This window comes from Oratosquilla oratoria, chromosome 21 (genome assembly GCF_046742065.1).
Source record: "Oratosquilla oratoria isolate Oo_2021 chromosome 21, ASM4674206v1, whole genome shotgun sequence".
NCBI classification, from domain to species: Eukaryota; Metazoa; Arthropoda; class Malacostraca; order Stomatopoda; family Squillidae; genus Oratosquilla; species Oratosquilla oratoria.
Window position 1 is genome coordinate 24,964,061 of NC_134797.1, and position 15,887 is coordinate 24,979,947.

Sequence of the window (15,887 nt, forward strand, 5' to 3'; positions counted from 1 at the left end):
ACAGTGGTTCTTAACCTGGGGTACGTAACCTTAAGCCTGGGGTTATGAGACATGATAGCCAGGGCAATGATACTGTATATTTACAATGAGAAAACAAATAAGCCTTGTATCACTCATCCTTTTCATATATTTGCATTGTATTTGTATTGGATGGGGGTACGAGGAAATTTTCTGAGATATTAAGGGGTACGGGCACTGAAAAAGATTAAGAACCACTGAATTCTAGCAGAACATCGTCAGACATTTCCCCCACATTTTGAAGTCCTTATGTTATAATGGTGAAGGTAGGTGTGATGTTTAGTTTCATCGGGCATGCAGTGGTTGTACTGAAATGCTGGTATTAGAATTAGTCATGTGGCTGTCGGATATAGCAGTATTGGTGGGAATTTAAGAGTAAGTGGGTTATGATTAGTGAAGGTGTGAGAACCGCTCTCGTTCACACTTTGCAGTTCACAAACACATTCCCCCCCCCCCCTTTTTTCATGGTTTGAGGGGCTAGTACCCACTCAGGCTTGCAGATGGTCCGGAATTGTTCATACGTGAATGCAGGAGGAGGCAGTGTCCACAATATGCCACGGCAGTCACCTCAGGACCTTCCTAACTTCTACAACATGGCCAGAATTCAAACTGACGCCGAAACCCCGCGCGGCTATCAGACGCGCACTCTACCAACCGAGCCACAGCGTCCCCCCCTCCCAGCCTTCCCTTATTACTAGATATATATACGCATAATAGAAAATGTTACAATTGAACGGGCAACTACAGTAAATAGCTTAACTTTGTATAGTAATAGAGAATGTTATATTCTTATACCATGAACAAACAGGTACCTAAAATTACTTTTATTACTACAAAAAATATATTGGCAATTACATTTATTTTCACTTAAAAAGAAAAATGTGAACATTCACACATATATGAGCTGTGAGTCAGCAGGTTGTTAATGTGGCTTTATGCACTATTTCAGCTCAACAGATGAAAACTAGGACAGCGGTAAAACTGCTCCATTATCAGCCATACGAATAACCTGTAGCCTACTTAAGCCCCAGTCACACTATCATGATTCTCGTCAAATGTTGTAAATCTGAAAAGCCTTCACCTACAGTATTTTAGGCTTTACTAAGGACAATTCAACAATGTGTCTAATATTTGTATAGGACTTCTTTTATTTCATCGTTCAGCTTCTCAACATATGACGCAAAAGTAATATGACATTTGGAGATACGAAAAATAAAGAATTGTAAACGAAGTTGTTTCTACTCAAATGAACTCACTTGGGTCATGAAAGTGTGACTGGGGCTTTATGAAGTATAGGAGCATGTTTTCTACACATACTGATTGGGAGATGATTGATGACAGTTTTCATACATGCACTCACAAGAGAAATGACTTACTTGCACTGAAGGTGAAAGTAATGGTGTTAGTTTTGGAGTGTGTTGGATGGTAATTAAGCTTGTATTCATAATTCTTGAGTGTTGGAGCCAGTCCTACACGGAAAAATTCTTCAGGAGTACTGTAAACAGAATTGCATATTTTCATTGTGTATTAGAATAATGCTTTGATATACAAGATTGTCACAGGGTGGGCGTGTTTGATAAACAAAAACAAGGCTGAGAACCCCACCCCTGTCCTAAGGTATTTGGTCCATCTTGAAAACAAGATGTAAGTTATGGGCTCCAGAATGCAAAATCTAGATGTAAACATAAATTTGTAAAATAATTACAATTCAGAGATGTGATTAGTAGGTATATCATACATTTTCCCTCATGAAAAAGTCCTTATTTGTTGATTCAAAGCTTATTCTGGTGAAAACATTCACATTACACGACAAATATACGGGCACCCTAAAACCTATTTATAAACTACACTCATTGAAGTGTTTCTGTTGGTATCTTGATACTTACTATGAAAGAAGTTCCAGTGCTGACGGCAGGTTCAAGGGAGACTCAATGTCACCTACCCAAATGAGGTCTACGTCCATCCCTGTGTACTCGTGGCCTAGAGAAACTTGGTCCTATTGGGGGCCAAAAAGGATAGTACATGAATGGTGGAGATCCTCTTAGTAATGCAGTACACCCTGTGCATTGTACAGGGTGGTCCGAATGTCTTGTTACCCCTACCAATAGAGGTACAAGTATTACAGTAATACAAAATACATGTCCTGGATTCAGGCTACTTGTAAGTGTCTGGACATATGAATGTGTGCATTCAGGCAAGAGCATAACGGGGGCTGTGCGACGTGACGTCACCCAAAGATTCGGTAAACGAGCTCCTTCGAATATGACAATACTGAAATGGGAACATTTTGTTCCAGTGATCATATTTTGTTCTATTGTGTTTACAGTAAATAAATTGAATCCAGGACATGTATTTTGTATTACTGTAATACTTGTACTTCTACTGGTAGGGGTAACAAGACATTCGGACCACCCTGTACAGTATTTCAGTCTTTGAGAATGTAAATGCTGTGATGGCAATTATCTAGGGACTATGAGTAAGATTATATCACAAAAGCTAATGAACAGCATACGAATTCAAACACAATTATTTTCAAAACAAAGACGTCTATTTTTATCACCCTTATTTCAGAATTGGAAAATATTTTCCATATAATACAAAGACCTACGTGACAATATCTAAAGATTTTTTGTAACCATAGAACATTTCTCAAGTTCACATTCTCTGGTGATTCTAACATGTTGATTTAAAAAAACAAATTAGATAATGACAGACTCACCTGGAAGAGTTTCTTATGTTGCACAATAACCTTGAAGTCCTCTTGTTCCATAAGAGGTTTATTGGGTACAACTGGAGCACGGACGGTGAACGGATGGTTGAGGTGTCTCACGAAAGATACCTAGGTATCAAAAATGTATAAATATATCTAATAATATCATTTTGGCTCCTCTCCACATTGAGAGGCATATGAATAAGTGTATTTACAAAGAAAGAAAGAAACACTAGTTGGTACAGAAAAGTTGACAATTATTAGTACTATATTCGCAGAAGAGTACCTCATGCTGATCTGCGGGGGTCACAGACAAGACTCCCTCGAAGTTATTCACATCGTAAAGGGCCTTCACTCTCACGGGAAGAGTCACATCCCGGCGAACATCAATACCCGAAGTGACAGCAATGCCATTCCAGGGGAGGACCACCTCTGACGTCACTTGCACTTGCAAACTTGCACTGGGGACAAAAGTTACAGGTATCATCTGCGTCAGGAGGAAACTCATGGAAGCACAAGGGGTGTTAAAAGGTTGCTGATTTGTATGAGCGTGAAGGTGTGTTGTGTTTTCCTGAATGTCATACACAGGGTAATGTGTGATTCATCACCATGGTTGAATTTTTTATCCACAATATTTACCCTCCCGGAGGAGAGCTCAGAGTTCATATATGGGCAGATCTATGGGTAATGCTGAGACCTCACACAGAGGAAGACTGTGAATCACTACAGAGAGACCTGGATAGATTCTGGGAAAGGAGTCAAAAGTGGGAAGTGAACTTCAACATCAAGAAATGTAGTATAATGGAGTTTGGAAAAAGTAAAAATAGAATATCAGGGCAATATAAATTGGTACAAAGGAAGTAAAAAAAGTTAGCTGGGAAAAGGACCTAGGAATAATTATTAGCAAAGACATGTCACCAGACAAACATATCAAGAAAATAGTCGAAGAAACCTTCAATTTACTAAGGTCAATGAAAGTGGCCTTTGATTACTTGGATGAGGAAATGGTAAAGAAAATAATAGTCACACTGATAAGACCAAGATTGGAGTACTCGGCGACACTATGGAAACTAGCACAAAAAAGAATATAAAGAAATTAGAAAGAATGCAAAGAGCAACGACAAAGATGGCACCAACACTCTCTAAATTGACATACAAACAAAGATTGTCCAAACTGGAACTACCAACCCTGGAACAAAGAAGAGAAAGAGATCTACTGACTATTTACAGAATTATGAAAGAGATCAAGTCCTCGACAGAGAAAATTTATTATGGTGGGATAAAAGAAAAACAAGAGGACATAAAAAGAAACTCAAAAAGGATAGTTATAGAAGAGAACTAAAAAAAGAAGAGTTTCCCACACAGAGCAGTAGATATCTGGAACAAATTGTGTGCAAAAACTATACAAGAATTTAATAACAAACTAGATGATGAAAGAAACAAAGATGGGTCACTACGAACATATCTCTCTTCCTGTATAATACAACTAAGTGAATACACACAAATCCTTGCCCACCAGAGCTACGTGACACTGCGTGAAGTATTGCAATGCTTTTCACTCCTGGGCGGGGACTTGAACTCAGACTGCTGTATTACCGGCTAACGCAGCACCACTACACCAGCAACCTGGCGTGTGTATTGTTGGTGTAGTGTATTTACCTAGTTGTATTTTACGGGAAGGGGAGCTATGCTCGTGGGGTCCCGTCTTCATATCTCATTTTATCTAAACTATTTTTAAATTCATGTATTGTTTTTGCACACACCACTTTCTCATCTAACTTGTTCCAACTGTCTATTACTCTGTGAGGAAAGCTGTTCTTTTTCAAATCTCTTCTATAGCTGTCTTTTTTTATTTTCTTTCCGTGTCCTCTTGTATTTCTGTCATCCAGTTGTATTTACCTAGTTGTATTTTACGCGTGTGTATGTGTGTGTGTGTGATTCACCATGGTCTTAGATCACGTGTTGGACTCATGATCAATAGCTATTTCCCTCCTGTAAGAGAGCTGAGAGCTCATATAGTGATTCACCATGGTCTTTGATCACGTGTTGGACTCGTAACCAACAGTTATTAACCTCCCAGATGAGAGCTCAGAGCTCGTATGACCGATCTATGGGTAATACTGTGACCTTACACGAACACATACCCCCAACTTCCCGCCCACGAGAGTTGGAGTAACCACTCGCAGCACAGCGATACTGAAAATATTTCAGCCCTGGGCAGGATTCGAACCCACCCAGGGCTGTGTGTGTGTGTGCATACACGTGTGCGTGTATGTGTGTGTTTGTATAAGCGTGTATGTCATGAATCATGTGCTGGATCGTTATCGACAGTTATTACTCTCCCGGATGATATCTCTAGGGCTTATATGGAAGAAGATGAACCCAGGACAAGAAGCAATGGAAGGCAGCTGAAGTGTTATATCATCGCTCAAATTAAGAATTAATGATGATGATGATATATATACATATATATATATATATATATATATATATATATATATATATATATATATATATATATATACATATATATATATATTTATATATATATATACATATATATATATACATATATATATATATATACATATATATATATACATATATATATATATATATATATATTCTTTTTTTTTTCTTTTTTTTTTTTTTTTTGCTGGTAATCACTAAGGAAATCGGAAGAAAACAGTAATTCCCAAGCGCTTTCGTGTATATATATATGTCCCCATTTTCATCCTGGTGGCGTGATGATGATGGTTGAGAATTATATAATAATTGATAAGGTATTACTAGTGCAGGTGGACTTTTTTTTATTATATCGAAACAATTACGTAGGGTTTATTTCAAAGACAGGAAAGCTGAGAAGATGGAATTGGAGAGTGAAAGGGGTGACAATGATGTGTCATTAATAAAGGAGAATAAAGAATGTTCGAGAATGCCAGCTCCTGACGGGCACGATGCATGCAACACGTTATAAGAGGAAGTTGTGGACACACAAAGTCAACAGAGGCAGACACACATGTGGGTGTGGGTGGATAGAAAGCCCAGGGACACGATGACAAGGTTCCTGGGCACTACACAAGAAAGCAAATAAGGGTTTAGCCAAGTACTGTATAATTGTAATGCAGGTGCGATAAAGAAAACTCTGGGGTTACTTACAAGGTCTGCAATTTAGCTTCAACCTCGATTTGAGGGCCCATATTCAATTTGAGGTCTCCCTTGCTGTAGAATGTGATTGGAACTGAACCCTATGGGTAAAAGACAGGGCATAATGTTACACAATACTAGAGCATGATTGCACACATACTCATCTTTCAAAATATAAAATTTACATTTATTCAGCCCTGCATAAAAAGGAACTTACCTTTCCAATGTAAGGCAAACCAACATCAGTGGGGACAGCGATAAAGAGTTGGTTGGGGTTGATGTATTTGACGATAGTCCAGGAGGGTGGAATATTCTGAATGTGGGCCATCTTGTCCCTGTTCTGACCTGTCATGAAAATTCGTCTCATGTTGTAGAAGAACCTTGTTGATAGGATGAATTTACCGTCGTGTTCCGGTTCGGTGGATTCATAGTTCTCGAAGTTTGTGTACTCATCCATGCGCAGGCTCATCTGTAAGGAGAGATCCCAGTGTCAACTGCTCCGAGGGTAATAACAATGGATCACACATATGTGAATCAAGAATACTTGAATTATACAATATGTGAAGACCATTCGAGGGACTGCATTTTAGATTTCTCCCCCATAAACCATATATATGTATATATATATATATATATATATATATATATATGTGCATATATATATGTATATATATACATATATATATATTTATATATATATATACATGTATACATTATATATATATATATATATATATATATTCATATATATATATATATATATATACATATATATATATATATGTCTATATATATATATATATATATATATATATATATATGTATATAATATATGTATATATATGCATAAGTAACCACTAGGAAAAGTAAACTAACGAAGCAGAGTGCTTTCGTATAATCACATCTTCAGTGCAGTGGTTCTGCACTGAAGATGTAATTATACGAAAGCGCTCTGCTTCGTTAGTTTTACTTTTCCTTGTGGTTACTTACGCATTTGTGAACACACATTCCTAGTGTTTTATTGCATATATATATATATATATATATATATGTATATATATATATACATATGCATATATATATATATATATATGTTTACATGTACATGTTCATATACATATATATATATTCATATACATATACATATACATATATATATATATACATATATATATACAGGTATATATATATACATATATACATACGTACATATATATTACATACCGGTATTGTTCAATTGAATTCAGAATACCTGCGAGTAATCCAATAATAATGACAGTATCATTGCATAACTCAGAATACGAATTTAAATATTCTCCAAGTCCATGGCGATGCAGCTGGATACGCCCAACACTTACCAAGGCTTGGCTGTACATGTTGTGAGCTCGTCGAGCGGCGGGGTCCCTCATATTGACGGGTTCCTTTGTCGTCTTATAAAGGAGGTCATCAATGTGACCGTCAAGGGCAAGCTGGAGAAGAACAGGGACGAGAGGTCAACAGGACGAAAATAAGAGTTTGATGAAGTTTTAGGTTATTTGTAATGAATGCTGCGAATAACGGTTTTTCTTCGTAGAATTATTTGAACTAAATAATGGGAGAGCAGATCACATTGGTGGGAAAGTGACAGTTATGATTTATTTTTTTCTCACAAAGTCGTGTGGAAAATAAGTTGTTGTTTTTTTCAATTGAGGTCAAAATACACCGAACAAATTCAATCACTTTCCACTTGATAGGCCAAATTCTATTCTAACATTCGTGCAGATTTTGTAAGATAAGTATAGCCAGGGATACTTTGCGTAAAAAATAATGCAAAAATCAGTGATATACAATATATCAACCATATGACACTTGTGTGACTAAGATATCATTATTAAGAAATTTAATACCATTTGCATTGAAAAAAAAATATATGTATATATATTTAGTCCCTCATCACTTCAGAGAAAGTAGTGACTTTATGCCTCATGGAATGTCTTAGTGGCCTCGAAGGCTGAAAAAAGGGTTATGAACTAACTTACCTCATATAGGAGGTTGAGGAAGCTGCCTTGCTTGACGATGAGTATTTGGAAGTAGTGCACTGGGATGTAGCTCTTGACAGTGTGGAACCAGGCCGTGTTTAAGATGACACCAGTCTATAAACAGGATGACATCACTTTAGTCAAGATTCATTTTACTTTGCCGGGAATAGTCAGCGCTTCTATCCTTTTGGACACTATTCCTCCGAAGAGGTGGAGTTATAGAAATGGTCAAGGAAAGGAGATATCTAAGAAGAGTAACAGAATGGAGGGATTGAAAGTGATCAGTATTTTTTTTTTCTTCAGTCACAAAAGAATACTGTATGCTTTTGGTCTGTAGAAGTGTCGGTTAAGTTCCTAAAAAAATTACCATATAAAACTTATGAAGTTGGTAGCCTGGGTAGCGGGATGTCTAGAGAATGTGTAGAAATGGGTAAAAAATATTTTGTGACAAACATATGAGAACAATAGTGAGAAATGGAAGGTTGGACTGGAGATGAGTTATTAGTGAAGTTCCACAAGACTCATCCTTAGCACCTGTAATGTTTTTATTGTATATAATTGACATGAGGAATGGAATAGGTAAATATGCAAATCTATATGTAGATGATGCCAAGATCATGAATGAAGTGAAACAGGAAAATTACAAAATGCTGCAGAAGACCTAGATATGATTTATGAATGAAGCTGGGAGTGGAAAAATAATTTCAAAGCAAAGAAATATAAACTCTAAGAACTAAGCAAAAGAAAAAAAAATGCGGAATGATAGAACATGGGAAATGAAATATTAGCAATTTTAAAGGGGGAGAAATATTTAGGGATCTTAATCAGGGACGACCTATTACCAGAAAGTCATATAGAGAAAATAATAGGAGAGATTTATAACTTCCTGAATGGTATTTCACTACATGGAAGAGAACATGATGACGAAAATCACTGAAAGTCTGATTCATCCTAGACTGGAAAATGCTGCAATGGTGCAGTCACTTCACTTAAAGATAAACAGAAGAAAAATAGGCTAGAGAATAGAAGGGGCAGTAAATCAAAATGGTCCTAAGTCTAAATGACAAGAAATATGTAGAGAAAGGAAATTTCTACACTAGTAGAACGAAGAGAGGTAATGATATCTAACTCAGAGAAATGTATAGAAAAATTACAGTTTTTGCTAGTATGGGATGAAAGATAAACTAGATATAACAATAAAAGAAATGAAAAGATAAAATTATTTGAAGGATGTTAGACGTATAGCCTTTCTCCTAAATGTGTAGTCTTATGAAACAAATCAGATAAGAATATAATCCAATAAACAACTTGAAAGCAAAGTTTGATAAGTGGGATGCCGATCCATGAGACAAAGCTATGGACGTTTAGTATAATGTACCTATTACCACAGAAAGCACTGTGTACTAGTGTACATACTGTCATGTACGATATAGCAGTTGTTAGGACCTTCACTCAATTTTCTAAATTTACTAAAAACAAGTGAGCACATGAAAAAAGAAAAACAAATGTAAAGAAGCCTCCCGAAGGAGGTATTTCTGATCTGATGAAGAAGTTATCTCCAGAAGAGAAGACACACCTCAATGGCTTCCAAGTAGGCGTCACTCAAGAGGGTCATGGAGAAACGCTGCGAGGCTGGGAATTTCTTGGTCATGGGCAGGACGTGTGCGGCACGCTGGCGCCTACAGAAATCGAAGTGGAAAGTCAGCAAGAACAGCCAGATGCTAAACCAAGTTGTTTATATATATTTAGGTTGAAGAAGGTTATGACTGACTGGAGTCACTGCAAATACCACACGAGTAGACTCGAAATAATACTCACTGGGAGTTGGAGCCGGTCATCTCGGCAACGCTGGTGATTAGGTGACTAATGAAGGACTGCATCTGTCGGGAGAGGTCCCTCCAGGAAGCCACTGCTAACCGGTGCCACCAGGCGCTGTCGGGTTCCCATGACAACAGGGAGCCGATAGCCGCCATTCGAACGGAGAAATGCTCCCCCTGATTCTCAAATACGGGCATCATCAAGTGGTAGACCTAGGAAAAGAAAACAGTTACGTTGTCATCTGAGTAGATCTTGAATAAAACACGACAGTGTTCTCATTGGGATTTTCTTTATTGCTGCACTCACCCTTGGGACGAAACTCTTCGGAGAGTTGTATGCTTGGAAGGCGTAGCAGGCCAGTGATCTTACTCGGTAGTCGGTCTCAGAGTTACCGAGGACGATAGGCTTGAGGATGTTGTATTTTCGTTCAGTACTCATTTGGGTCAAGGCATGAATGTAGACAAATTTGTGACCGACATCTTGGGCTTCCTGATCAGAAAGAATGCAATTATTAGCATGACATCACAATGAAAAAATTCATGTTGTCTTAGTGCCACATATCTACAGATAAGAAAACCATCTTTAGCACTTTGAACAAAGTGAATAATGATGGCAAAGGAAACTTAGACAGAGAGAACCTTGTGATATCTCCATTCGAGTTTCCTCTGTCATTATAGTAAAATAAATCCTTTTTTGTTGTGTAATCTGGTGTTGATTATGATTTAATTCACTAAATATTGAAACGAGCACAGCCGTCTAAAGATATAGTAACTATATCGTGTGAAATCCAAACGTTCAGAAATATGATATGAAGTCTATGTATTAGAAGTTGCCTTATCCCTCCGTGAGGTATTGAGGAGAACTTAATTCATGGGTTATGCCAGAACATTAAGAACATCGATGGGTATTTTAGAGGATGTGGTGACTGCTTCTACAATTTTTGTATGTAGTATCAGAAATTCTGTCAGCTTCCACTTGGAGTGTGTAAATATGTCAATCTACTCTGGCAGAGACAGATTCGTCATGCACTTTTATGTTGTCACAGTTTATTTTTAGGAGTGGTGGATAGGGGGCCCGTGAAAAACTGATGTATGTAAAATAGTTGTCAGGGATAAAGCTAAAAGAAATAATTAGGCACGGAAAAATAAGGCCACCATGAAGAAACAAAGTTGTTGTTTTTTTCAAAATCGCCTGAGAAGAGGATTTTGTCGTTGAGATATGATAACTGTAACTACTTGTGTTAGGATGACAAAAGAAAGAAAGAAAAGAACCATAACATTGCACGTTATAAGCCTGAGGGCAGAACTGAATAATATGATATCTGTTTCCACTCCATCCAATGGATAGGTCATTTTGTATTTGAGTAATGTTTGTATGTCAACTGGTCCCATACAATATCAACTCTATCTTGGATCTGGATATAAAAGATATATGTGCAATTTATTATTTTGTCTTAGATATAAAGGTCGTCTGTTCTTGAGGACAATATCACACTGAAGAGGTATTGTCAAAGTAATAAAGAAAAGATTTAGAAAGAACAGTAGGGATACCACCAAAGCCCCCAAAATATCGACTGCACAGAACATGCAGTCAATACTTCATATGGGATGGATATATATGTGATCATATAAATGTGGAAAACCAATATGAAAATATACCTTCAATCCATTTTCAAGGAGAGGCAAGAATTCATCAAGAACGGAATCTGCATGGCAGTAATGTTGACCCAAAAGATTTGTCTGACTTGTGTCTCTAGACTGAGGCACCAAGCAGAGCCGGTTGATAGCTGTTGCCAGGTTAAGAATGAGGGATGAAGTCAGCTGGAAGTCTTCATTTATGTTGAGGCCCTTAAGTAAATCCTGGAAGAATAGATATAATATCAACAGTTAAGACTTGAATTAGCTGAATGAGATTTAAACACTAGGTTTTAGACTTAGATATGGGTGACTAGACCGGATCAGTTTTAAACTTGAATAAATAGAGATTCTGGATCAGGCTTTGACTTCAGTAAGTGAAGACGATCTTATTCGTAAACACGGGTACAGTGAAGAGGAAATCGGCCAGCGAACAGGAGACTCACAATAAGCCGGGGAATGGAGTGATCGGGCATCTGAAGGCTGTTGCTCAGAGCCATGAAGACCTCTGCAGACCTCTCGGTGCCAATGTTATGGTTCTTGATCTGTTCCACCAATACACGAACTGGAGCATCCGTCCCAGCCATGGCCATGATATCAATCAACAATTCCCTGTGAGGCATAAGATACAGTAATGTTTATCTCCATTTTTTTTCTCTTTCAAAGCAGCAACAACAGCATTCAACTAATTTATTTATTCATTGCTGCCTTGGCTTTCAGTTAGTGGAAAATCCACAGTGGCTTGCAACAGTCCCTATGATTTCACACAGATCCTTCTGGGAAGAAACTTTGGATTGTTTTCTGTGTTGTGTTAGCGTAGGACTGTCACCAGCAGCAAAAGGTAGAAGAAAGGGAACAGTCGTCAGCTCTCCATATGTGAAAATATATAAGAAATACAGTTGAAGTTGATAAAGAGAGATCTTGGGCCCAGTTTGGAAATCGACTGTCAGGCCCTCGAGGCTGCACCTCCTGTTGGAGATGAAGGGATTGACGGGTTTCGAAAACGGGCAGTGTCGTTGTCCATCTTGCAGGACCACCAGACGCAGATTCCCGTCACTGGTCCCAAGCAGCGGCGGCGCCAGGAATTTTTAGTTGGGGAGGCTAAGGGGGGGCTAAACAAATTTTTTGGGGGGCTAAGCAAATTTTGGGGGGGGCTAATAGTAATATGATAATACACATATAGTATCATCATTTCAGAAGGGGAGGGGGTTAATGGTAGGGCTAGCACTGATGGCTGACAAATCTTTAGCCCTGGCAATTAAAAATTCCACTTAATAAAATTATTTCAATGAGTGTTTTAAATTTTCAATTTGCTCATTTCAGTTGGGGGGGGCTAATGGGGGGCTGGCCACTTTTTTGGGGGGGCTAAATCCCCCCCAAGCCCCACCCTGGCGCCGCCACTGGTCCCAAGAACAGTAGTGACAATGGCAAATTGATATAGCGCACACACAGATTCATTCACCAGCAATGTCACTCAGATACAGCATAAACAACGTGGATGATGTTAGACAAAAGAAAAATCGGTAACCCTTGGTTTTAAAAGCCTTGCCTTACCTTATGAAAGAGCCACGATCTTCACCGGAGTCATAGGAATTAAAGAGAGTATTGAGTTCTTTGTAATTGAGCATCATAACCAGTTCTGCTATGGTGTTCATGCGGGGTGCCATGTCAGTTTTCTTCTCGTCCTCCACTAAGGTAAAATCTTTAAAGTCGATCCATATTTCCTCCAACAGTCTGCTGATTTGGGTCTGTGAAAAATGAACAATATCACATTGTACGAGTATGTAGGAAAAAACAAAGATGGGTGCAGTTCTATGCAACACGGGAGTCAGTCAAAAAATCACATAATGTCAAACCAGAGGGGGTACTCACCCCGACAGCTGATGCAGCTTTGGTTAGCTGATTTGTGTGCAATCCGGAGACGATGAAGGTTGGGTAAAAACCGGGGGTGTTATCCTGGAAAGATAAAGACATCTGTCAGCAGAGTTCACTTCTCAGAATGTGAAGCATATATATATATATATATATATATATATATATATATATATATATATATATATATATATATATATATATATATATATATATATACATATATATATTTATATATATATGTATATATATATATGTATATGTGTATATATATATATACGTATATATGTATGTATGTATGTATTTGTGTATGTATGCATAAATGTATGAATGAATGAATGAATGTATGTATAAATGTATGAATTTATGTTTGTATGCTTTATGTCTGTATATATGTATGTATGTATGCATGTATGTATATATGTATGTATGTGTGTATGTATGCATGTATGTATGTGTGTGTATATATGCATGAGTATGTAATGATGAATGTATACATGTATGTATGTATGTATGTACATGCAACATGTCATACACAACGTATATGTGTAAACGAAAGCATTTCCTTACGTCCTCTGTTTGTTGATGATGTACGTAGGGATGCTCGGATGTCTGAACAGAACTCACAGTCGACTCGACTTCGTACATGAAGGAATCCACGTGACGGGTGTTGGCTGGCATTTCGAGGTGAGATCCCATGAATCGTACTGCCTTCAGCTCCAGGGTCTGAGGGAGAAGACGCAAGCGATTAATATGACGACTGATCTCTTACTTTACGACCCATGGTCTTTCATTGCCAAAAGAGCTTAGTCAACCTCGTTGTCGACCGCCAAAGGAGCGATCATCAACCCACCTGGTTAGTAACGGTCCTGATCTTTTCCGTCTCGTAGCCCAGAGGGTTCATGATAATGTTGCCTTCGATCTCAACCCTTTCTATGCGGAGAGCGTCGGGTGAACCGCGTAAGTAGAAGGAGCCCGTGGAAGAGCGGCTCAAGATAGTCCCGCACTGCGAGGATCCCAGTTTGCAGTAGATGCCGTAGCCATAGTTCTGCGAGAAAAAGAGGAAGTGATCAAAGAAGCTGACGAGGTAGGATTAAGATAAAGGTAGGTAGCTTTTTGTCTAGGGAGTGTAGAGGGCGCCTTGTGGGAAGGTATGGTAGCGATATGATTCTTATCTTGTCAAAAAAAGAAAAGAAAAAAAAGAAAGGCAAGTTGAGCTGTCTTTTAGTAGGGGCAGAAAATGAAATTCTCTTACCTCACATATTTGGCTTGCCATTTTGGTTATATTATTAGTGTCTGTATTGAGGTTTATTTAGATAGTTTCCCTGTGTGTAAGAAACCTTCAATTCAACTTACCTGGAACTTGACCATTTCCTTGCACTCGTTGAAGTTAACGGACTTTGTGAGAACGTAGACATCATTGCCAATCTTGGGGACGTTGACTTTGTATTTTCCTCCCTTTGAACCCTTTGAACCCTTTGAACCCTTCTGGCCGGCGGTTTTGTGACCTTTCGCCGTATTCTTAGAGCTGGTCTTGGACTTTAACGATCCCAATTGGTCTGATACCCATTGGACGTCTTCCTCAACGGTTTCCTCGATGTAGGTCAAGTGCTCTTGTTTCAGGTAGTCGGGGAGTTTGGTTAGAATGTACCTGTAAGGGTTAATCCTCAGCATGATTACATGCATATATAATATACATATATACATACATAAAAACATACAACATACACACACACATATATATATATATATGTATATATATACATATATATACATATATATATATATATATACACATACATACATACATGCATACATACATACTGTACATACATACACACATACATAAACAAATACGTACATACATGCATAAATACATACTAAAGGGACTTTTCTCCTTCATAAAGTGGGTGGTTGACTCAAAGCATATACCCAACCCAACACCCATTCTACACCCATCCACAAAGCCATTCATCACCCCTCCAATTTCTACACCTCATGAATGAAAGATCATCCTTGTCCCCATGTCACTCCTGTATATAGGGTGTGAATTGTTTGAAGGTGTATGTACTCTGAAGAAGTCCTGGTAAGGACGAAACGTCAGAATAAATCCCTAACGGTTCCCTGTGTTTATCTCACCACCCTTCCACTCAATGGTCTAAATATTCAGAAGAGTATGTATGCAGTCCTACCAAAGCACACACAGAAAATGTGAATAAGGCCACGATGTTTAGTGGAATTGTACGAGAAGAATCTCCTGGACATACAGGGTAAGGCGTTGGTGAAAAATCAGATTGAAGGATTGAAAGTGCACTGTAATGACAGCAGAGGAAAACGGTTGCTACCTACCGGTTTTGACAGATTCCAGCCAAGGACTGTTCGTCGTCAACAACAAGAGCCGGGGTATGGAAGGCCTCGGTTTGCAGAAGTCCATCATGCTGTTCATGGTCACGAAGAGGCTTGACGGTGAAGAGGGTGGCCACTGCTTTCCGGATATTGGTGATCCAGTAAGGCTCGCTTTTGGAAACCACGAGACTCGTCGTCTGCCCAGAGGTAGAGAATTTGTAACCTTAGAGTTTCAGACAGATACTAGTCGCCAAACAAAATCATCAATTGAATTTTACGATGACACCCAATGCCCACGTCTACTACCGGGAGGTAGGATTTCCT

The 15,887-nt window shown here is 38.3% G+C and overlaps 1 protein-coding gene across 1 annotated transcript in view; it reads right to left on the reverse strand.

Annotated features, from left to right (window-relative positions):
* The window catches only part of LOC143036790 (hemolymph clottable protein-like), a 35,822-nt gene that overhangs the window by 13,295 nt on the left and 6,640 nt on the right, over positions 1–15,887 (reverse strand). The window contains exons 4-22 of the mRNA XM_076204533.1: positions 15,567–15,760; positions 14,574–14,868; positions 14,071–14,265; positions 13,788–13,943; positions 13,218–13,301; positions 12,900–13,093; positions 11,792–11,957; positions 11,370–11,570; positions 10,018–10,200; positions 9,712–9,923; positions 9,470–9,572; positions 7,894–8,007; positions 7,234–7,344; positions 6,093–6,344; positions 5,888–5,976; positions 3,015–3,189; positions 2,738–2,857; positions 1,905–2,014; positions 1,395–1,513 (exon numbers count right to left, since the gene is read on the reverse strand). Of these exons, the coding sequence (XP_076060648.1) occupies positions 1,395–1,513; positions 1,905–2,014; positions 2,738–2,857; positions 3,015–3,189; positions 5,888–5,976; positions 6,093–6,344; positions 7,234–7,344; positions 7,894–8,007; positions 9,470–9,572; positions 9,712–9,923; positions 10,018–10,200; positions 11,370–11,570; positions 11,792–11,957; positions 12,900–13,093; positions 13,218–13,301; positions 13,788–13,943; positions 14,071–14,265; positions 14,574–14,868; positions 15,567–15,760 (3,073 nt within the window). The remainder of the gene's footprint in view (positions 1–1,394; positions 1,514–1,904; positions 2,015–2,737; positions 2,858–3,014; positions 3,190–5,887; positions 5,977–6,092; positions 6,345–7,233; positions 7,345–7,893; positions 8,008–9,469; positions 9,573–9,711; positions 9,924–10,017; positions 10,201–11,369; positions 11,571–11,791; positions 11,958–12,899; positions 13,094–13,217; positions 13,302–13,787; positions 13,944–14,070; positions 14,266–14,573; positions 14,869–15,566; positions 15,761–15,887) is intronic.